The sequence below is a fragment of the Oncorhynchus nerka genome, linkage group LG17 (genome assembly GCF_034236695.1).
Source record: "Oncorhynchus nerka isolate Pitt River linkage group LG17, Oner_Uvic_2.0, whole genome shotgun sequence".
In the NCBI taxonomy this organism is placed as follows: domain Eukaryota; kingdom Metazoa; phylum Chordata; class Actinopteri; order Salmoniformes; family Salmonidae; genus Oncorhynchus; species Oncorhynchus nerka.
The window spans coordinates 17428201-17451268 of record NC_088412.1 but is presented as its reverse complement, the minus strand read 5'-3'; the positions used below and the strand labels follow the sequence as shown (position 1 = coordinate 17451268).

General features: G+C 47.0%; 1 protein-coding gene across 3 annotated transcripts in view; it reads left to right on the top strand.

Moving 5' to 3' along the window:
• The window catches only part of LOC115144792 (receptor-type tyrosine-protein phosphatase zeta-like), a 97714-nt gene that overhangs the window by 53041 nt on the left and 21605 nt on the right, over window positions 1-23068 (top strand). For 2 of the 3 annotated variants that reach the window (XM_029685860.2, XM_029685859.2), the window contains exons 5-13: window positions 3355-3450; window positions 4614-4680; window positions 6476-6633; window positions 7943-8093; window positions 13063-13247; window positions 14324-14450; window positions 16159-16199; window positions 16373-16973; window positions 19476-19614. In XM_029685860.2, coding sequence (XP_029541720.1) covers window positions 3355-3450; window positions 4614-4680; window positions 6476-6633; window positions 7943-8093; window positions 13063-13247; window positions 14324-14450; window positions 16159-16199; window positions 16373-16973; window positions 19476-19614 — 1565 coding nt within the window. Of the gene's footprint in view, window positions 1-3354; window positions 3451-4613; window positions 4681-6475; window positions 6634-7942; window positions 8094-13062; window positions 13248-14323; window positions 14451-16158; window positions 16200-16372; window positions 16974-17857; window positions 18380-19475; window positions 19615-23068 lie in introns of all 3 variants that reach the window. The other variant, XM_029685857.2, reaches the window with a different exon arrangement.

Sequence of the window (23068 nt, the reverse complement as noted above, 5' to 3'; positions counted from 1 at the left end):
GGCTCTACTCTGTACTTACTGGTGGCACAGACACTGTTTCATCCTTTCCTACACTGAAATTACCCGTGCCTAGCGATTGCGTCTGAATCTGGGCTTGTAGCACAGCTATCCTCGCCGTAAGGAGATCGTTCTCCTGTATATTATGAGAACAGCGACTGCAGTTAGAAGGCATCATGTTAATGTTACTACTTAGCTTCGGCTGTTGGAGGTCCTGACGAACCATGTCCAGATAAAGCGTCCGGAGTGAAAAAGTTGAATGAAAAAAAGTTAAGTGAGGGAAAAACCAAAAATATAAACGGTAACTAAAAAGTAAAAACCATAAAGTTGTCAGGTAGCAAAGTAAGGTTGGCAACAATTGTCACCATTGTTGCAACCCCTATTACCAGCCTGTTCAACCTCTCTTTCATATCGTCTGAGATCCCCAAGGATTGGAAAGCTGCGCAGTCATCCCCCTCTTCAAAGGGGGAGACACCCTGGACCCAAACTGTTACAGACCTATATCCATCCTGCCCTGCCTATCTAAGGTCTTCGAAAGCCAAGTCAACAAACAGGTCACTGACCATCTCGAATCCCACCGTACCTTCTCCGCTGTGCAAACGGGTTTCCGAGCCGGTCACGGGTGCACCTCAGCCACGCTCAAGGTACTAAACAATATCATAACCGCCATCGATAAAAGACAGTACTGTGCAGCCGTCTTCATCGACCTTGCCAAGGCTTTCGACTCTGTCAATCACCATATTCTTATCGGCAGACTCGGTAGCCTCGGTTTTTCGGATGACTGCCTTGCCTGGTTCACCAACTACTTTGCAGACAGAGTTCAGTGTGTCAAATCGGAGGGCATGCTGTCCGGTCCTCTGGCAGTCTCTATGGGGGTGCCACAGGGTTCAATCCTCGGGCCGACTCTTTTCTCTGTATATATCAATGATGTTGCTCTTGCTGCGGGCGATTCCCTGATCCACCTCTACGCAGACGACACCATTCTATATACTTCCGGCCCGTCCTTGGACACTGTGATATCTAACCTCCAAACGAGCTTCAATGCCATACAACACTCCTTCCGTGGCCTCCAACTGCTCTTAAACGCTAGTAAAACCAAATGCATGCTTTTCAACCGTTCGCTGCCTGCACCCGCACGCCTGACCAGCATCACCACCCTGGATGGTTCCGACCTTGAATATGTGGACATCTATAAGTACCTAGGTGTCTGGCTAGACTGTAAACTCTCCTTCCAGACTCATATCAAACATCTCCAATCGAAAATCAAATCTAGAGTCAGCTTTCTATTCCGCAACAAAGCCTCCTTCACTCACGCCGCCAAACTTACCCTAGTAAAACTGACTATCCTACCGATCCTCGACTTCGGCGATGTCATCTACAAAATTGTTTCCAACACTCTACTCAGCAAACTGGATGCAGTTTATCACAGTGCCATCCGTTTTGTCACTAAAGCACCTTATACCACCCACTACTGCGACCTGTATGCTCTAGTCGGCTGGCCCTCGCTACATATTCGTCGCCAGACCCACTGGCTCCAGGTCATCTACAAGTCCATGCTAGGTAAAGCTCCGCCTTATTTTACATTTACATTTAAGTCATTTAGCAGACGCTCTTATCCAGAGCGACTTACAAATTATCTCAGTTCACTGGTCACGATGGCAACACCCATCCGTAGCACGCGCTCCAGCAGGTGTATCTCACTGATCATCCCTAAAGCCAACACCTCATTTGGCCGCCTTTCGTTCCAGTTCTCTGCTGCCTGTGACTGGAACGAATTGCAAAAATCGCTGAAGTTGGAGACTTTTATTTCCCTCACCAACTTCAAACATCTGCTATCTGAGCAGCTAACCGATCGCTGCAGCTGTACATAGTCTATCGGTAAATAGCCCACCCATTTTTACCTACCTCATCCCCATACTGTTTTTATTTATTTACTTTTCTGCTCTTTTGCACACCAATATCTCTACCTGTACATGACCATCTGATAATTTCACTCCAGTGTTAATCTGCAAAATTGTAATTATTCGCCTACCTCCTCATGCCTTTTGTATATAGACTCCCCTTTTTTTCTACTGTGTTATTGACTTGTTAATTGTTTACTCCATGTGTAACTCTGTTGTCTGTTCACACTGCTATGCTTTATCTTGGCCAGGTCGCAGTTGCAAATGAGAACTTGTTCTCAACTAGCCTACCTGGTTAAATAAAGGTGAAATAAAATAACATAGAAATAAAACAAAACGCACAGCCACACGTAAACAAGTCTGCAAGTTGTGACCGGAAATGTGTAACTCTGTGTTGTTGTATGTGTCGAATTGCTACGCTTTATCTTGGCCAGGTCACAGTTGCAAACTTGTTCTCAACTAGCCTACCTGGTTAAATAAAGGTGAAATAAAAAAATTATAATATAAGACTTCAAGGAGAGCGGTTCAATTGTTGTGACGAAGGCCCAAGAAAGTCCAGCAAGCGCCAGGATTGTCTCCTACAGTTGATTCAGCTGTGGGATCGGGGCACCACCAGTACAGAGCTTGCTCAGGAATGCAGGTGTGAGTGCATTTGCACGCACAGTGAGGAGAAGACTTTTGGAGGATGGCCTGGTGTCAAGAAGGGCAGCAAATAAGCCACTTTTCTCTAGGAAAAACATCAGGGACAGACTGATATTCTGCAAAAGGTACAGTGATTGGGCTGCTGAGGACTGGGGTGAAGTCATTTTCTCTGATGAATCCCCTTCCCGATTGAATAGGGGCACCCGGGCTGCTTTTTAGCCAAGGGAGTGGGCTCACTCAAAATTTTGCCTAAGAACACAGCCATGAATAAGGAATGATATCAACACATCCTCCGAGAGCAACTTCTCCCAACCATCCAGGAACAGTTTGGTGACGAACAATGCTTTTTCCAGCATGATGGATATTTTGGGTCTGTGGCCAGGAAACTCCCCAGACCTTAATCCCATTGAGAACTTGTGGTCAATCTTCAAGAGGCGGTTTGACAAACAAAAACCCATCAATTCTGACAAACTCCAAGCATTGATTATGCAAGAATGGGCTGCCATCGGTGTCCCAGAATTTAAGTTACAGCATGCCAGGGTGGATTGCAGAGGTCTTGAAAAAGAAGGGTCAACACTGCAAATATTGACTCTTTGCATCAACTTCATGTAATTGTCAATAAAAGCCTTTGAAACTTATAAAATGCTTGTAATTATACTTCAGTATTCCATTGTAACATCTGACAAAAATATCTAAAGACACTGAGGCAGCAGACTTTGTGAAAATGTATATTTTTGTCATTCTCAAAACTTTTGTTCAATGACAGTACATAAGATATCAACCATCTCCTGTACCTTATCTCTGTCTGTTCCAGATGCAGATCTACTGTTATGAAGCACTTCACTTTGAGTCCATAGACCAGGCCATCAAGGACGGGGGCAGGATCACAGCCCTCTCTGTGCTGTTAGAGGTGTGTGTTTGTATGTTGTGACTTGCTATGAGCATGTAATAAATGTCTGGAGCAAATAGTGTGTTAAGTGTTGCTCCAACGGGGGGTGGTTCAGGTAGGTAGGTATTCTAGGTAGATTGGGTGGAGTGGATTTTCCTGGTGGGGGGTTCAGATAGGTAGGTACTATAGGTAGATTGGGTGGAGTTGGTGTTCCTGAGGGGGTTCAGGAAGGTCGGTACTGTAAGTAGATTGGGTGGAGCGGGTGTTCCTGGGGGGGTTCAGGCAGGTAGGTACTCTAGGTAGATTAGCTGTCGACACTGACAGGAAGAGTGTATTTGCGCTGTCTGTGTGTTTATGCGTTTGTGTGGATGTGTGTTTGAGCGTGTGTGTGTGTTCATGCATGTGTGTGTGTGTGTGCATGACCTGTGTCAAGAGAGTGTAGTGGATCATTTTGCACCCATACCAGCAAGGTTTTTCATAGTCGATGAGGGATGACATATCTACTTGCAATGGCATGACTTACCATTAGGTAGAAGAGGCAATTGGCTCATCAAGGGGCCTCGTGAGCTAGCATAATTTAGAAAAAAACTATGCTAGTAATATTATTATTTTTTGTACAATTATTCCGCACGAGGCCCCTAGATTATGCTACACTCCGCGCCCGACCCTGAAATCAAAGGGGACAGGATAGTGGAACTGATTACCCACCACAGTATCAGACTGACCACAGATTAGACATGCATTATAGAGTTTGGGTTCAGCTGTGGATTATACAGTCTCTAGCTATTAGCTTGCATCAGTGTGAGCTTCAGTTTAGCATCATTGTTAGCTTCAGCTTAGTTTAGCATCAGTGTTAGCTTCAGTTTAGTTTAGCATCATTGTTAGCTTCAGCTTAGTTTAGCATCATTGTTAGCTTCAGCTTAGTTTAGCATCAGTTTTAGCTTCAGTTTAGTTTAGCATCATTGTTAACTTCAGCTTAGTTTAGCATCAGTGTTAGCTTCAGTTTAGTTTAGCATCATTGTTAGCTTCAGCTTAGTTTAGCATCGGTGTTAGCTTCAGTTTAGCGGGTCACAGCTTTAAAGCAGCCTAAAAATATAGAGACACAAAAAAGTGAAGGAGAGGAGAGGAAGCCACTGTAGACTTTTGAGAGGTCTGACTAACCTGTTTCTATTCCCTCTTTACAGACAGGCATCGAAGACAATGACAACTACATGGCCATTATCGACGGAGTCAACAGTGTCAGCCGATTCGGTATGCCAACCTGACCTCCAGTAACCTTATACTCATCCAATGCTCACCTTAAAGTAGTGTATTTAATGTAACGATTCGCTAGGCATGGCTGGTAGGATGTCAATGATGAGGAACATTGACAAGAACAATGGCATATTTATTTAAATAAATGGGTTCACAAAAAGGATGGTCAAAAAATGTCATTCAAAACCACTCACACACACAGGGGATAAATTTAACTTAGACTGGAACTTAACTTAAGAGACTAAATAGCTGGGCTGCTATCCAGCTTACCAGCTGATTTGTTCTTTCCAGTTTTTTCTTCCTGTGGAAAGTCAATGTGCACGGGATTCCTCCAAATGTCTGTAGAGCTCAGCCTCCGGCATCCAGCAAGGATCTCCTCCCCTGTGGAACTGAACCAGCACCTTAAATGTGTCCACTGTGCAGCAGCCTAAAGCTTAGTGTATACTTCCCAGTCAAAACAGTTTGCACATATATTGCGACTACATTTTGTGACGTTTTTTTGTTTTGTTTTGGGGGTTGGTAGGGTTTTAGCACACACAATTATTTCTTGAGGCAAACCGAAGTTCGTAGCCGAAGTCTACGCCCCTTCGTCAGGGATTGGTCAACAGTAGGGATTTTTCAATTAAGAGTTTGTCTTTCAACTAGACAACTACTTTTCATGCACATTTTTCCCTTGAAAAATACTGCACCAAACATCTTAGTTAATTTAAAATTGCACTACATAAGACCTCCTTGGCAAAAATGTAAAACTTAATGACAGATTCCTTGATTTAACTTTGATTCAAACTATGTTGAGGAAGTGTTACTGGGTATGTTGTTGATATGGCATCTCAAGAGGAACAAACAACATTAATATTGCAGCTTTTTTCTAGTTTTTCAAGCGAGGGTCTTTAGGGACTATGTGAAACGAGATGTTCACTTCGCCTAGTCGAGTTCTGCTAAGAGCAAACCAAACCTATGTATGCGGACACCTTAACGATGCGGAGTGGCTTCAGGTGCAGGGCGTGGCACTGCAACCTAGCTTGCTGCACCCTAATCTGCTGGTTGTGGTGTGTGGCTGACTCCCCAAATAGTGGCATTCCCCGGCCACACCACCTGGGGCGCCACACTAAGTTAACCAAACACAAAGCCATCCAAGCGTAGCTATAAACCCCTAGTTTGCGTTTCATTGTAGATGTATTACTGCACAGTACTAATTGAAAGTCTGCATAGCCTGGGCTATTAGAAACTGGGTGGTTCGAGTCCTGAATGCTGATTGGCTGAAAGGTATGACAAAACATTTATTTTTACTGTTCTAATTACCTTTGTAACCAGTTTATATAATAAGGCACCTCAGGGTTTGTGGTATATGGCCGATATAGCACAGTTAAGGGCTGTATCCACGCACACCGCATTGCATTGTGCGTTAGAACAGCCCTGAGCTGTGGTATATTGGCCATATACCACACCTCCTCGTGCCTTATGGCTTAAGTGTAGTTAATTCATGCTAATGGCAGTTGAAGTTTGTCATGCAAGTAGGCGTTACAGAGGACTTCAGTGCATCAGCTCATTGTTGTGGGTAATGTCAAGCTCTTATGAAAGCTAGTTGTACAAACTTCTTTGTACAGATTTAAAGTCAAGTGCCACTTTACCCCACAGTCATACACCCACTATCTCACTGTGTCATGATAATGAACATTTGATGTTTATGTCGTCTATCCTCTCTTTCTCTCTCACTACTTTATTTAGCCTTCCGTGCATTTTCATCTTACACATGTCCCCCTCTTTTCTCCTCTACCCTCCTTTTCTCAAGGTAAGAGTGGGATGGTGGGTCCCTTCTCTCTCCGTGGCCTCCTGCCCAACTCAACAGATAAGTACTTCACCTACAATGGCTCCCTCACCACCCCACCCTGCACTGATACCGTGGAGTGGATTGTCTTCAAGAACACTGTGGCTATCTCCGACACGCAGGTGTGTGTGTGTGTGTGTGTGTGTGTGTGTGAGTGAGTGTGTGAATAAAAGCAGAGAGTGTGTGTGGAAATATTGTTTTTGTTAGTACAGAAGAGAAAGGGAGCGGGAGAGTGCTGGGCGCCTCCTCATCTCCCTATTTTGTCCCTGTCAGATGACAGTTGTTTTTTTATAGTATGAATGGGTTGGGTGGGAGCTTAACATATGCTCCTTCAAGTCGCTATTCATAATTGGTTGTAGCTCTGTGTGTCTGTTTCTTTGTGTGTGTGTGTGTGTGTGTGTGAGACCCTTTTTGATAAGGTATCAAATGTGTGTGTGTGGTGTGTGTGTGTGTCAGTACCATGTGTTTCATTTTAAGCGGAGTGAAGGCCTCTGTCTATATTTCTTGGATTTAATGACTGCTTGTGTACACCTCAGGTAACACCTGTCAATCATAAATACCCTGAGGGCTACAAGAAAGACACACACACACACACACATATACACACACACACTCTCACTCATTTGATCAAATCAAATCAAATGTATTTATAAACCCCTTCTTACATCAGCTGATATCTCAAAGTGCTGTACAGAAACCCAGCCTAAAACCCCAACCAGAAAGCAATGCAGGTGTAGAAGCACGGTGGCTAGGAAAAACTCCCTAGAAAGGCCAGAACCTAGGAAGAAACCTAGAGAGGAACCAGGCTATGAGGGGTGACCAGGTGTGTGCCTTTCCAAATCATGTCCAATCAATTGAATTTACCACAGGTAAACTCCAATCAAGTTGTAGAAACATCTCAAGGATGATCAATAAACTCAATTTCGAGTCTCATAGCAAAGGGTCTGAATACTTGTGTAAATAAGTTCTGTTTTTTCATTTTTAATACATTTGAAAAAATGTCAAAAAACCTGTTTTCGCTGTGTCATTGTGGGGTATTTCATGTAGATTGATGAGGAACATGTTTTATTTAATCCATTTTAGAATAAGGCTGTAATTGATCTAAATGTGGAAAAGGGGAAGAGGTCTGAATACTTTCTGAATGCACTGTATATATAGTGTTACACAATAGACTGTGCAAGAGCTGTATATGATATACATGCATGCTTGTGTGTAGCACGTGTGTGTGTTAGGGTGTGAGAGGACTGAATACTGTTTGAACCAGTTGTTTAGGTCTATGTGAATAATGATAATAGTAATACAACCATCATTTCCCGATGATCTTTATGTGGTCTCTCCTTGTGTGGCATTGTGCCCAAGGACACAATGTGAAATCACCATGCAATAACAAGCACTAATGTGTAATAATGTGTTGGTTGTATTGTGTTGTAGCTGGAGATGTTCTGTGAGGTGATGACCATGCATCAGGCAGGCTATGTGATGTTGATGGACTACCTGCAGAACAACTTCAGGGAGCAGCAGCAGCAGTTCATGGGACAGGTCTTCTCCTCCTATACCGGCACGGAGGAGGTCCTCACTCCCAGTACGTACCTGTCTGTCTGTCTGTCAGAGGAGGTCCTCACTCCCAATACGTACCTGTCTGTCTGTCAGTCAGAGGAGGTCCTCACTCCCAGTACGCACCTGTCTGTCTGACAGAGGAGGTCCTCACTCCCTGTACCTACCTGTCTGTCTGTCAGAGGAGGTCCTCACTCCCAATATGTACCTGTCTGTCTGTCAGAGGAGGTTCTCACTCCCGATACGTACCTGTCTGTCTGTCAGAGGAGGTCCTCACTCCCAGTACGCACCTGTCTGTCTGACAGAGGAGGTCCTCACTCCCTGTACCTACCTACCTGTCTGTCAGAGGAGGTCCTCACTCCCAATACGTACCTGTCTGTCTGACAGAGGAGGTCCTCACTCCCTGTACCTACCTGTCTGTCTGACAGAGGAGGTCCTCACTCCCAATATGTACCTGTCTGTCAGAGGTCCTCACTCCCAATATGTACCTGTCTGTCTGTCAGAGGAGGTTCTCACTCCCAATACGTACCTGTCTGTCTGTCAGAGGAGGTCCTCACTCCCAATACGTACCTGTCTGTCTGTCAGAGGAGGTCCTCACTCCCAATACGTACCTGTCTGTCTGTCAGAGGAGGTCCTCACTCCCAGTACGTACCTGTCTGTCTGTCAGTCAGAGGAGGTCCTCACTCCCAGTACGCACCTGTCTGTCTGTCAGAGGAGGTCCTCACTCCCAATACGTACCTGTCTGTCTGTCTGTCAGAGGAGGTCCTCACTCCCAGTACGCACCTGTCTGTCTGTCAGAGGAGGTCCTCACTCCCAATATGTACCTGTCTGTCTGTCAGAGGAGGTCCTCACTCCCAGTACGTACCTGTCTGTCGGTCTGTCTGTCTGAGGAGGTCCTCACTCCCAGTACGCACCTGTCTGTCTGACAGAGGAGGTCCTCACTCCCAATATGTACCTGTCTGTCTGTCTGTCAGAGGAGGTTCTCACTCCCAATACGTACCTGTCTGTCTGTCTGTCAGAGGACGTTCTCACTCCCAATACGTACCTGTCTGTCTGTCAGTCAGAGGAGGTCCTCACTCCCTGTACCTACCTGTCTGTCTGACAGAGGAGGTCCTCACTCCCAATACGTACCTGTCTGTCTGTCTGTCTGTCAGTCAGATGAGGTCCTCACTCCCAGTACGCACCCGTCTGTCTGTCAGAGGAGGTCCTCACTACCAGTATGTACAGTTGAAATAGGGAAGTTTACATATACTTAGGTTGGAGTCATTCAAACTTGTTTTTCAACCACTCCACAGATTTCTTGTTAACAAACTATAGTTTTGCCAAGTCGGTTGTCTACTTTGTGCATGACACAAGTAATTTTTCCAACAATTGTTTACAGACAGATTATTTCACTTATAATTCACTGTATCACAATTTTACATACACAACGTTAACTGTGCCTTTAAACAACTTAGAAAATTCCAGAAAATTATGTCATGGCTTTAGAAGCTTTTGATAGGCTAATTGACATCATTTGAGTCAATTGGAGGTGCACATGTGGATATATTTCAAGGCCTACCTTCAAACTCAGTGCCTCTTTGCTTGACATCATGGGAAAATCAAAAGAAATCAGCCAAGACCTCAGAAAAAAAATTGTAGACCACAAGTCTGGTTCATCTTTGGAAGCAATTTTCAAACACCTGAAGGTACCACCATCTGTACAAACAATAGTATGCAAGTATAAACACCATGGGACCACACAGCCGTCATACCACTCAGGAAGGAGACTCATTCTGTCTCCTAGAGATAAATGTACTTTGGTGCGAAAAGTGCAAATCAATCCCAGAACAATAGCAAAGGACCTTGTGAAGATGCTGGGGGAAGCAGGTACACAAGTATCTATATCCACAATAAAACAAGTCCTATAGCGACATAACCTGAAAGGCCGCTCAGCAAGGAAGCCACTGCTCCAAAACCACCATTAAAAAAAAACCTGACTGCGGTTTGCAGCTGCACAAGGGAACAAAGATCGTACTTTTTGGAGGAATGTCCTCTGGTCTGATGAAACAAAAGTAGAACTGTTTGGCCATGATGACCATTGTTATGTTCGGAGGAAAAAGGGGGAGGCTTGCAAGCCGAAGAACACCATCTCAACCGTGAAGCACAAGGGTGGCAGCATCATGTTTGTGGGGGTGCTTTGCTGCAGGAGAGACTGGTGCACTTCACAAAATAGATGGCATCACGAGGGAGGAAAATTATGTGGATATATTGAAGCAACATCTCAAGACATCAGTCAGGAAGTTAAAGCTTGGTCGCAAATGGGTCTTCCAAATGGACAATGACCCCAAGCATACTCCCAAGTTGTTAAAATGGCTTAAGGACGACAAAGTCAAGGTATTGGAGTGGCCATCACAAAACCCTGACCTCAAACCTATAGAACATTTGTGGGCAGAACTAAAAAGCGTGTGTGAGCAAGGAGGCCTACAAACCTGACTAAGTTACACCAGCTCTCCTATCCAGAGCGAGTTACAGTTAGTGCGTTAATCTTAAGATAGCTATGGTGCAACCACATTTCACAGTCATAGTAAGTACATTTTTCCTCAAAGTAGCAAAGTCAGAGATAGTAAGAGGGTAGGTAGTAAGAGGGAACATCGTAAAGTAGATTGGCCCTAGCAAAACGATGACTCTTGTCACTCCTGGAGATATCATGAGTTCTCTAGGTACAGAATGAATCTCTTGTATTCACTCCTGGTTCTTGGTACTAACACCCGATTCAACTAATCATGGTCTTGATGATGTACGTCTCTGTGCCCAGTATGAAGGAAGTTAGAGGTAGTTTTGCGAGCCAATGCTCACTGGCATTAGCGCAATGACTGGAAATCTATGGGCATCTGCTAGCATGCCTACATTTTCATAGAATATTACATTCTGAACAGCAAATAGCAACACACCAATATCAAATGTCCAAAATATATTTGATGACACTCTTGGTGGCCTATTAAAATGATCATAGGAGGCATGCACTGGTAACCCAACTGTGAACCTGCCTGCCTGTCACCACTGCCGTGCCCTATTTTGGGCGTCCCTTACCCTACTAAAGAAGTGATTGCAGTAGTTTGATGTGTGTTTTCAACATAATCAGGACTTTAACTAGCACATGGATGCTGGAAGCCTGGCAGGCATTAATATTCAGACAGCATGTTTGTGTGCCTCCTTAATCATACCCAGACTCTCACGCGGGGGCTTTACAAGTAGGCATTGTAAATAAGAACACATTGTTAACTGACTTACCTAGTTAAATAAAGGTTAAATAAATTCTAACCTTAAAGGGAGAATGTAATTGTTGTGAATGCTTAGGCACCAGGCTAATATGCTAAGCCAGGGACAGACCCCCTCTCTCTCTCTCTCTCTCTCTGTCTCTCACTACTTAATGTGTCATGTCCGCATTGATATTAGTCTCTGTTTTTTTAGACCAGGTAGTTGCTAGGTTACCTGCTCAGTCTGTGGCTGCCTCCTCACTTTCACAGAGGACTTTTCAAGCGTCTTTGAAAAATGGATAGAGTGCATTGAATATGATATAATGTACATGAATAGGTGTGAAATGTATCTTGCTTCCCTGTTGTTATTGGACATACCATTTGTTTACCAGAGTGAGATGCTTTTCGCAACAAAATAGAGATAGCAATTATTTTTGTGCTTTTGTTGGGATTTGTTTTGCGAGTAGTTAGGAAAAGACTGTTGTTCCTTTGCTTTTCTCTTGTGTTGAAAATGGGGTTTGTACAACTGTAAGTCTCCCATTCTGAAATCCCTCCCTCACTAACGCATGAGCTGCGTTAGTACTGGAGCGCTAATCTGTGATGGGACCAATTAGGAAGGACAAACACCCAGTTGAGGCTGATTCTCTTATATTTGATTCTTATTAATCTATATTAATTCTAATATTTTTGATTTCTCTTGTCTCTCTCCCTCTCTATTTCTCTCTCTCTATTTCTCTATTTCTCTCTGTCTCTCCCTCTCTCTCCCTTCCTCTCTGTCTCTCCCTCTATTTCTCTCTCTCCCTTTTCTCTGTCTCTCTCCCTCTCTATTTCTCTGTCTCTCTCCCTCTCTATTTCTCTCTCTCTCCCTCTCTATTTCTCTGTCTCTCTCTATTTCTCTCTCCCCCTCTCTCCCTTTCTCTCCCTCTATTTCTCTCTCCCTCTCTCTATTTCTCTCTCCCTCTCTCCATTTCTCTCTCCCTTTCTCTCTCCCTTTCTCTCTCCCTCTCTCTCTTTCTCTCTCCCTCTCTCTCCCTCCCTCTCCCTCTCTCTCCCTCCCTCTATTTCTGTCTCTCTCCCTCTATTTCTGTCTCTTCCTCTCTCCCCCTTTCTCTCTCCCTTTCTCTCTCCCTCTCTCTCTCCCTCTCTCTCCCTTTCTCTCTGTCTCTCCCTCTATTTCTGTCTCTCTCCCTCTCTATTTCTGTCTCTCTTCCTCTCTCCCCCTTTCTCTCTGTCTCTCCCTCTATTTCTCTCTGTCTCTCCCTCTATGTCTCTCTCCCTCTCTATTTCTGTCTCTCTCCCTCTCTCCCTTTCTCTCTGTCTCTCCCTCTATTTCTCTCTCTCTCCCTCTCTATTTCTGTCTCTCCCTCTCTCTATTTCTCTGTCTCTCCCTATTTCTCTGTCTCTCTGTCTCTCCCTATTTCTCTGTCTCTCCCTCTCTCCCTATTTCTCTGTCTCTCTCTCACTCTCTATTTCTCTGTCTCTCTCACTCTCTATTTCTCTGTCTCTCTCACTCTCTATTTCTCTGTCTCTCTCACTCTATTTCTCTGTCTCTCTCACTCTCTATTTCTCTGTCTCTCTCACTCTCTCACTCTCTATTTCTCTGTCTCTCTCACTCTCTATTTATCTCTCTCTCTCTCTCTCTCACTCTCTATTTCTCTCTCTCCCTCTCTATTTCTCTGTCTCTCTCTATTTCTCTCTCTCCCTCTCTATTTCTCTGTCTCTCTCTATTTCCCTGTCTCTCTCTTCTTTCTCTGTCAGTCTGTAGTTCAGAGCCGGAGAATGTGCAGGCAGACCCCCATAACCTGACCAGCCTGCTGGTGATGTGGGAGCGGCCGAGGGCGGTGTACGACGCCGGGATAGAGAAGTACTCAGTCACCTACAGGCTGGCCCAAGGAGAGGACTCTGCAACCTTCCAGTACCTGACTGACGGAGACCAGGATGTGGTGAGCATCCTTTATGAAGTGGTGGTGGTGGACTAACACACACAGATGACCAGACCCCGGTCAATCACATTTCAGAAGGTTTGCAGGAATTAATGAAGGAATGAATGAAGAAACTAAAGAACCATAGTGTGATTGAATGCAAGAGCAGATGCTATAACCACCTTGTTACGAATCCCTTTTGGCCCGACAGTCTAGGGGGGGATGGTAGTGAGACCCGTAACATAACTCATGCAAATTATAATTGTGACAAAGTAAAAGTGAGAACGAAATAACCACTGAAATCTACCGTCAAACTCAGAATTTATTAGGGGGGGGGAGCAGGAAAAGGGGCTGAGCTGGACCCAAGGAAAGAAACAATAAGTATTCAAAAACACCCCTAAACTAGACTAGCCTACTTTAACAATAGCTAACTAACTAACCAAAAATCCAGTGGGTGGTCCGCCCAGTTCTAACTAGTGTATTTAACAAAGTTTACCTACGGGTAGTGTATGCCCATGGGCGACTTGTCTTGGTTTCCCCTTTTCCCACCAGCAAACAAACAAACACCATAACCAAAACAATACTCACAGGTGATGAAAAAGTGCTATGGAGGTGCTCAAACAAAAGAGAGGTTAATACACAAAGAGAGCGTGAAACACAGAGACCTACAGACATGGCATTTATAGAGAGATTGAGCTCTAGAGCAAACAACTGATGGGGTTTTTAAACCAAGGGAAAGGAACTGTGATAGGGTAGGAAACAGGAGGAGGTGTGTCTTCTGATTGATGATTGGATTGGTGACTGATTGGGGAGTGATGATTTTCACCTGTGAGGGGAGAAGGAGAGAAAACAACACAGGATACCTGTAACACACCTCCACCACCACCTCCTCCTCCTCCACCACCATCTTCACTTCTTCCACCACCACCTTCACCTCCACCACCTTCACCTCCACCACCACCGCCTTCTCCACCACCATCTCCTCTACCTTCACCACCACCACCTTCACCATCTCCTCCTCCTCCACCAACACCACCACCTTCTCCACCACCATGACACTAAATCCCCTGTACTCACCTCTCCCTGTTGTTCCCCAGGGGGCCATGCTGCAGGACCTGATAGCCAATACTAGCTATGTGGTGCAGGTGGTGGCCGTGTGCACCAACGGTCTGTACGGTCACGTGAGCGAGCAGCTGTCCATCGACATGCCCTTCGAAGACCCCGGTAAGACTGACGACCGCGACCGCAAATACCTCTACACAGACCGTACGTAGCATTCTGATTACATGAAGAGTAGAGACCAAACCTAGATGGTTGACCATTTGCAAACCAGTTCCCTTTATTGTGTCTCTTTAATGGTAGTCAGTCAGTTTGCAATTAATATGCTGTGAAGGCTTCTCAGATAGAGTTATTAACTAGGCATTAATGGATTGTGTTGAGGAATTCAGAGGAAATAAAGATATAGTTCTGTCGTGGTTTCTGAAATTTTGATTGGTGTCCACACCTTTTACATATGTCACACCTACCAAACTGTAACAGGTTTCCAGAGACACTTCTGTTTCCCAGCACATCATGAGCCCTGTATGACATCCACTCTTCTTTCTGTCCAGTCCTGTTCCTTTTAACATACACCACTTCCTCTATGTTCTACTGCTGTTTCTAGTGTGTTCTGGCTCTGGGTGAAAGCTGTTTATTTTTCATGTCCTCTTCTGTCTATGTACTTACTTAAAATGTGCTTTTCTATATTTCTAAGGTGAGGAATAGCCCCTCAATCTGTTTGGTTGAGGTCAAAGGTTATTCCATGTGTCCTATGTCACACAAACGACAAAACATTTTGAAATGGCACCATTTCCTCCCACAGTGAGAGAATGTTTGCTTATGGGCAGCATTTGTCATTTGTATGAAATGATGGGAACTCTGTATCTGCTGAAGTTGATAATAAACTAATTTATTGTTGCTGAAAATCCTCTGCATCATATTTCAATGTGCATGAATTGTACACACTCATCCAAATGACTTGATACAATTGTGTGACCGAATGCACTGTGACAGTTGTGGTGACAAAACAACTCCTTTGTGAGGTCTGGTTGTGCACTCATTCATTCATTCATTCATTCCTTTCCTTTCCACTTAACTCTTTATAAACCCACCTCATGCTTCACAAACCCATTCTGATCAGGCCTGAGGCCTCCATATGTAATTTAGCCCAATCCAGGTAAGAGGGTGTGTGTGTGTGTGTGTTAATACTCAGTTTGTGCTGACCCGGAAGTTCTGCCCAATATATCCGAACATCTCCCTCATGTTGTTATCTCACTGTTTCTCTCTCTCTCCCTCACCTGGTATCTACACCGACAGCAACATATTCTCAAAGATTTCTAGTATAGATTAATATTATATCGCATGAGTTTTCGCTTCATATACTGTGGACCCATTGAAAGATGTGACCTTAGTGGATATCAAGCTTCCGAAGATTTTTGTCAAGCCTCTTCAGTTTTTCATCAGAATGGTTTTCACGTATTGGCTCACAATGTTTGTATGTGTGTTTTTGGCAGATACTTTATAGATATTTTCTCTGTCACATTTTGATGTGTAAAGTGCTTGTCTGTTACAACGTCGTTGGGTTTGTCAATGGGACCAATATCTTAAATTATAATGCTATTGTTAGTAATTGTCAAAGTTGTAACTAAATTGAAGAAAAACAAATCACACATAACAATGTCTAGGCTGTTTTCTTGGATTGCCACACTGTCTTTAATATTCGTATGAACATGTTTACAGATGTACGATCTTAATTGATCACCCTGCTCAAATTACGATCCTACATCTGTACAGTAATGTATTTTCAACGTCCTTTGCTTGTAGGGAAGGTACATTATTAAGTATGAAATCCCACGACTCGGTCTCTAACGCTATCATCTGTGATTCTTTTCAGAGGCAACACCTTATCCAGATTCTACTGAATTTGAAGGGGATGTAAGTATAATATTGCATAAATGTAGCTTATTTCATAATGCAATGTGATAATACTGTCAGTAGCGTACTGCAAGAAAAGCTTTAATTTAAACGTAGGATATAGTACGAGGAGCTGTGTCTCATGACAAGACTTCAGTATTTTCCCATGCACTCTGAATGTATTTCCCCACCAGGAGGACTATGGACCCTGGGCTAAACCAGGTGAAGAACTGGACAATGACATGGACTGGACAACCCAAAGCACTACGAGAACCAGGCCCACATCAACCACTGGCCCACCCAGCCTCCCCTTGCCTGCTATCAGAACCACCACCCCATTTGTCCAGAGGAGAACCCCCACACCAGGCACTCCATCCAGGACCACTCAACCCAACCGAGCACAGACTTCCACAGAGCAGAGTGAGAGGTATCGCAGTACAACCAGAGCACCAGCAGAGGGTGCCGTCTCAGCAGGCAGCAGAGGCAAGGGGAGAACCCAGAAGTATACCACTACAGTGACCACTCCACAATCACGCACTGATGTCATCAACACTTCATCAACCAAGACCGAGAAGGGCAGAGGGGTGGCGTATCCTGTGACCGTCCCAAGCGGAAAAGGCAGCGGTGTTTCCATGGCCACTCCGCTCCCGGAAAGCCGGACCATGGCCACTTCCGCCTCCTCCCTCTCTCAGGAAGAACCACCATGGCCTACAAGTCCCAGCATGCCCTTGTTTTCATCCACTGCCGCCTCCTTCGCCGGGGCACTCTTGCAGACCACGCAGCCGGTGTTCAACGGTGAGCCACTCCCCTCCACCCTCCCTGTGTGTGACACGTCGACCCCTGGCAACCCCGGCTCCACCCCTAACAACGACCCCACCGCCTGCCTGCATGCCCCTCCCCCGTCTAGACCCCTGTCGTCTGTGACCCCTCCTGCTCTGGACTCCCTGCATGCAGCTACAGCACTGTTGTCTAGTGGTGACTCGTACCTCACGACCTCCCCCACCCTGTCTCTCCTCCCTCACCCCTCACACCCCCTGTATGGTTGGGAGACAGTCGTCTCTCATGGTTTTGGTGATGATGATAGTGGTGATGGTGATATGTTGTCTGGTTCTTCGTCTGTGGCCTCGGGTGACCCACCAATGTTTAGTGACACTCACCCCCTTCAAACCTTACCTGACTCCCCCACTGAGCTAGCCTTCAGACCTCTCCCTGCAACCTCTCTCTCCCTGCAGCCTTCTCTTCTCCTCTCTAGTGACTTCTCTCTGTTCGGGGCCACCCCGGGCCTTACTGACTCAGTATCTGGTGGGCTGGGGGACTCTAGTTACGCTACAGGCCGTGTAGTAGAGTCTTGTCTGGTGGGTGTCGTCGTCGGTGGTGGTGGTGATGTTGGATTCACGGTAGCTAGCGATGGCGTGGAGTCGTTGTGTACCTGCTCTCTGGATGGCTTCTCGTCCTCCTGGTTGCATGCCTCTCCTCACCTCCCCTGCCCACGTCTGACTGGGGGACGGCTAGCCTAGCGCTCTATTCCTCCGGTAGCGATTTAGACCATCTCCTCCATTCATCTCTGGGAGGCTCCCACAACCCATCTGGAGGTCAGCCTCTCTTCTCATCCTCTCCCCCTGTTCCTCCTCATCCTCCTCTCTCAGGTTTCAATAGTGACCTGCTCGTTTCTGTTACAGCCACACCGTCCAGCTCCAAGGACCACTGGGTCTCGGCCCTCCAAACCTCGGCCCCCTCCTCTTCCTACTCGGCCTCCCCCCTCACTCCCACCCTCCCCCCTGAACTGCAGACGGTAGACAGTAGTGCCTCTGGCTCGACCCTGTTTGGAGAAGCCCAGAAGGAGCTAGATGAGGAGTGGGACAGGGTTCAGAGTTCAGCCTCGGGGGAGGGCGCGCTCCCTTACATCCCCACCTTCACCCCCTCACTCACCTCTGAAGCCGCCGCCACTCCCAACATCGACACAGAAGAACTCTCCTCATCGTTCTACTTTGAGAGCGAGAACGGCAGTGCCGTCACCAACGATACAGTGGGCAGCACGGCAACAGTATCTGGGGTGACCGCGGCGGCGCCCTGGTCGCTAGGTGGGGAGGTGGAGAGTGGCTCGGGGCAGGGCGAGAGCCTGTACGACAACGAGACGTCATCAGACTTCACTATCACCGAGCGCACAGAGAGAGACTCTGAGGAGGAGGAGCCAGTTGCAGGTAAAGAACCATCCACAAGGGGGCAACATCTCCCCGTACATCAAGGCAAGGCACAGTGCTGCGCCTGTCGGATTGGGGAAAACTACAGCTCCCATGATGCCAATGGAACAGGAAATACTCTGGGATTTAGGAGACACATCACCTAACACACCGCCTTTCTGTGACAACTAAAATCCTGTGTGTGTATTCACCGTCATGGCCTTTCTGCTTTCTATAACATTTTCATGATCAAGTCCACAGTCATCATCATTTCAGTGTTCTTTGTTACGTGTTTTGTGTTATATTCGTTAACATTAACATGCACATGCCTTTGTCTCAATTGTGTATTGTAACATCATGTGAAGAACTCCATTGGTTATAGCACTTGATCTCCAGCAGAGGGCAGCAGATCTCTTCCTAATCCCAAATCACACCCAAATGTTTTTTGCCTTAGCAGACCACTTATGGTCTAATGTCCCTTTATACAGTCAATGTAATTGACAAATCATTCAGACAGTCTCAGGGCCCCTCGCAAATCTTTTGTGATGTGTAACCTTGAAAATCCTTTATAATATCCCATATATCTGTCCACATCCAAACCGTAGACAAGAAAACGAATTCATAGAAAGTCCATCTGCATTCAAGCCTTTGCAAATAGAAGCACAGTTTTGCCAATAGGCTTTTTTGGTCTCCGCTCATTAAGAGTCCCATAGATTTAAGCCATTGTGTGCATCAAGCATTGAGCCATTGTCATGAACTAACCTGTAATGCACGTTAACTTGGTGAAAGCATTCGTGTTCACTTTCATCCGTATGTATCATTGTCGCAGTTGTATATGGGTTAGAGAAGTAGCAATAGGTTTAGATTTGTTAGCTGAATGGGTATGAAGATGTTAAAGCGAAGGTCTACTGTAGCGTTTAAAATGTAAATGAACAAGGTTCCGTAGGTCAAGGAGGAGCTCTGTGTTGGAACTGGAAGGTAAATTGGATGAGTATGTGGATTGATTTACTGTTGACGTGTTTGCCAGTCTATGTGTTGTAGTTGAATGAGTGAATGACACGTTTTCTGAGTTGTGTTGTGTGTCTCGTCTGTTCTTCCCTCTTCCCACCACTTACAGAGGCCAGTAACAGCAGCCATGAGTCCAGGGTGGGTCTGGCCAGGGAGAGAGAGAGGAGGGCCATGGTCCCTCTGGCAGTGATCTCCACCCTCACCTTCCTGGGACTCATCGTCCTGGTGGGAATCCTCATCTACTGGAGGTAAGAGGGAGGAGCAGGCGGTGGATATGGAGGAAGAAGGTGGCGTTTGGAGGATGAGGAGGTGAATATGGAGGAAGAAGGTGGAGTTTGGAGGATGAGGCGGTGGATATGGAGGAAGAAGGTGGAGTTTGGAGGATGAGGAGGTGGATATGGAGGAAGAAGGTGGAGTTTGGAGGATGAGGCGGTGGATATGGAGGAAGAAGGTGGAGTTTGGAGGATGAGGAGGTGGATATGGAGGAAGAAGGTGGAGTTTGGAGGATGAGGAGGTGGATATGGAGGAAGAAGGTGGCGTTTGGAGGATGAGGAGGTGGATATGGAGGAAGAAGGTGGCGTTTGGAGGATGAGGAGGTGGATATGGAGGAAGAAGGTGGAGTTTGGAGGATGAGGAGGTGGATATGGAGGAAGAAGGTGGAGTTTGGAGGATGAGGAGGTGGATATGGAGGAAGAAGGTGGCGTTTGGAGGATGAGGAGGTGGATATGGAGGAAGAAGGTGGAGTTTGGAGGATGAGGAGGTGGATATGGAGGAAGAAGGTGGAGTTTGGAGGATGAGGAGGTGGATATGGAGGAAGAAGGTGGTGTTTGGAGGATGAGGAGGTGGATATGGAGGAAGAAGGTGGAGTTTGGAGGATGAGGAGGTGGATATGGAGGAAGAAGGTGGAGTTTGGAGGATGAGGAGGTGGATATGGAGGAAGAAGGTGGAGTTTGGAGGATGAGGAGGTGGATATGGAGGAAGAAGGTGGAGTTTGGAGGATGAGGAGGTGGATATGGAGGAAGAAGGTGGCGTTTGGAGGATGAGGAGGTGGATATGGAGGAAGAAGGTGGAGTTTGGAGGATGAGGAGGTGGATATGGAGGAAGAAGGTGGAGTTTGGAGGATGAGGAGGTGGATATGGAGGAAGAAGGTGGAGTTTGGAGGATGAGGAGGTGGATATGGAGGAAGAAGGTGGGGTTTGGAGGATGAGGAGGTGGATATGGAGGAAGAAGGTGGGGTTTGGAGGATGAGGCGGTGGATATGGAGGAAGAAGTGAAGGAGGTGGAGAAGGTAGAGGAGGAAGATAATATCCATATGATGATTATTATAGATCCATAATGATGATTATTATAGATCCATAATGATGATTATTATAGATCCATAATGATGATTATTATAGATCCATAATGATGATTATTATAGATCCATAATGATGATTATTATAGATCCATAATGATGATTATTATAGATCCATAATGATGATTATTATAGATCCATAATGATAATTATTATAGATCCATAATGATGATTATTATAGATCCATAATGATGATTGTTATAAGATCCATACGGATGATGATTAGTATTATGGTGATGATGTTGAGAAATCCTCTCCCATCGATTCCCCCTGAACCCACCCATCATCTGTTTAACCTGACAGCTAAGCTACATGAACAACAGCTTTCTTTCTGCATTGATAGGCTCCACACACATACTGACACCATTATGCCTTCTGCTTCCCTATGGGGCAGCTGTGTGGAACTGCCGCAGGGCCGATACCTGTCATATTGTTATTCATCTGTCTCAGAGGAGTGGGACTGTTTTGTCCCCAGACACGGGGCACTGCCGCCCCAGACATCAGGGGGCACGGGTGGAGCGAGGCGGGGGGTGGCAGAGGGGGAGCGAGGTTGACCTTAAGAACCACATATTTGTCTGTCTCACTGTGAGACCTAATCTCCTCTGACATGGGCCCAATTTCTTTCTCACTCTCACACACTTCCCCATGACACATCCAATATCTTCAACATGGCTTCGGTTTGAGGTCTGGCTTTTCACATTTAGCTTTGATGTGTCTGGGTAGATTCACTTACACATAGGTGCCATCATTCAGAGTTGCCCGTCTCTAGTTATAAATACATTATGCCCATACTGTGAGATCATAGAAAAATACTACTTTTCACTGTGGTGGCAAACGGACCGGTTGGACAGTTAAATAACCAACTTCGGCATTCCGATCAAGGACACTTTGTCAGAAATGTAAACACTTAAGCCGCATAAGACTGTACATTTCTCATCCACTGGGCTGGAGACGTGACATATTGTTCATGTTTTCTACCCTGTTATTGTATTTCATTTTAAATCTGTAATAATCTTGGTGCTGATGAGGGATTAAAGCTAAGAGATGTGCCTCAGTGTAGAGCGTTGAGCTTGGGGCTCGGGGTCATACAGTGGTTAGGGAACAGGGCCTCGGGTGGGGTAGGAGGGGGGAACAGGGCCTCGGGTGGGGTAGGAGGGGGAACAGGCAGGGCCTCGGTGGGGTAGGGGGGAACAGGCAGGGCCTCGGGTGGGGTAGGAGGGGAACAGGCAGGGCCTCGGTGGGGTAGGGGGGGAACAGGCAGGGCCTCGGGTGGGGTAGGAGGGGGAACAGGCAGGGCCTCGGTGGGGTAGGGGGAACAGGCAGGGCCTCGGGTGGGGTAGGAGGGGAACAGGCAGGGCCTCGGGTGGGGTAGGAGGGGGAACAGGGCCTCTGGTGGGGTAGGAGGGGGAACAGGCAGGCCTCGGTGGGGTAGGGGGGAACAGGCAGGGCCTCGGGTGGGGTAGGAGGGGGAACAGGCAGGGCCTCGGGTGGGGTAGGAGAGGGGAACAGGCAGGCCTCGGTGGGGTAGGGGGAACAGGCAGGGCCTTGGGTGGGGTAGGAGGGGAACAGGCAGGCCTCGGGTGGGGTAGGAGGGGAACAGGCAGGGCCTCGGGTGGGGTAGGAAGGGGGAACAGGCAGGCATTGGGTGGGGTAGGAGGGGGAACAGGCAGGCCTCGGGTGGGGTAGGAGGGGGAACAGGCAGGGCCTCGGGTGGGGTAGGAGGGGGAACAGGCAGGGCCTCGGGTGGGGTAGGAGGGAGAACAGGCAGGCCTCGGTGGGGTAGGGGGGGGGACAGGCAAGGCCTCGGGTGGGGTAGGAGGGGGAACAGGCAGGCTTCGGGTGGGTTAGGGGGAACAGGCAGGACTCGGTGGGGTAGGGGGAGGAACAGGCAAGGCCTCGGGTGGGGTAGGAGGGGAACAGGCAGGGCCTCGGGTGGGGTAGGAGGGGGAACAGGCAGGCCTCGGGTGGGGTAGGAGGGGGAACAGGCAGGCCTCGGGTGGGGTAGGAGGGGGAACAGGCAGGCCTCGGGTGGGGTAGGAGGGGGAACAGGCAGGCTTCGGGTGGATTAGGGGGAACAGGCAGACCTCGGGTGGTGTAGGAGGGGGAACAGGCAGGCCTCGGGTGGGGTAGGAGGGGGAACAGGTAGGGCCTCGGCTGGGGTAGGAGGGGGAACAGGTAGGGCCTCGGGTGGGGTAGGAGGGGAACAGGCAGGGCCTCGGGTGGGGTAGGAGGGGAACAGGCAGGCCTCGGTGGGGTAGGGGGGGACAGGCAAGGCCTCGGGTGGGGTAGGAGGGGGGAACAGGCAGGGCCTCGGGTGGGGTAGGAGGGGAACAGGCAGGGCCTCGGGT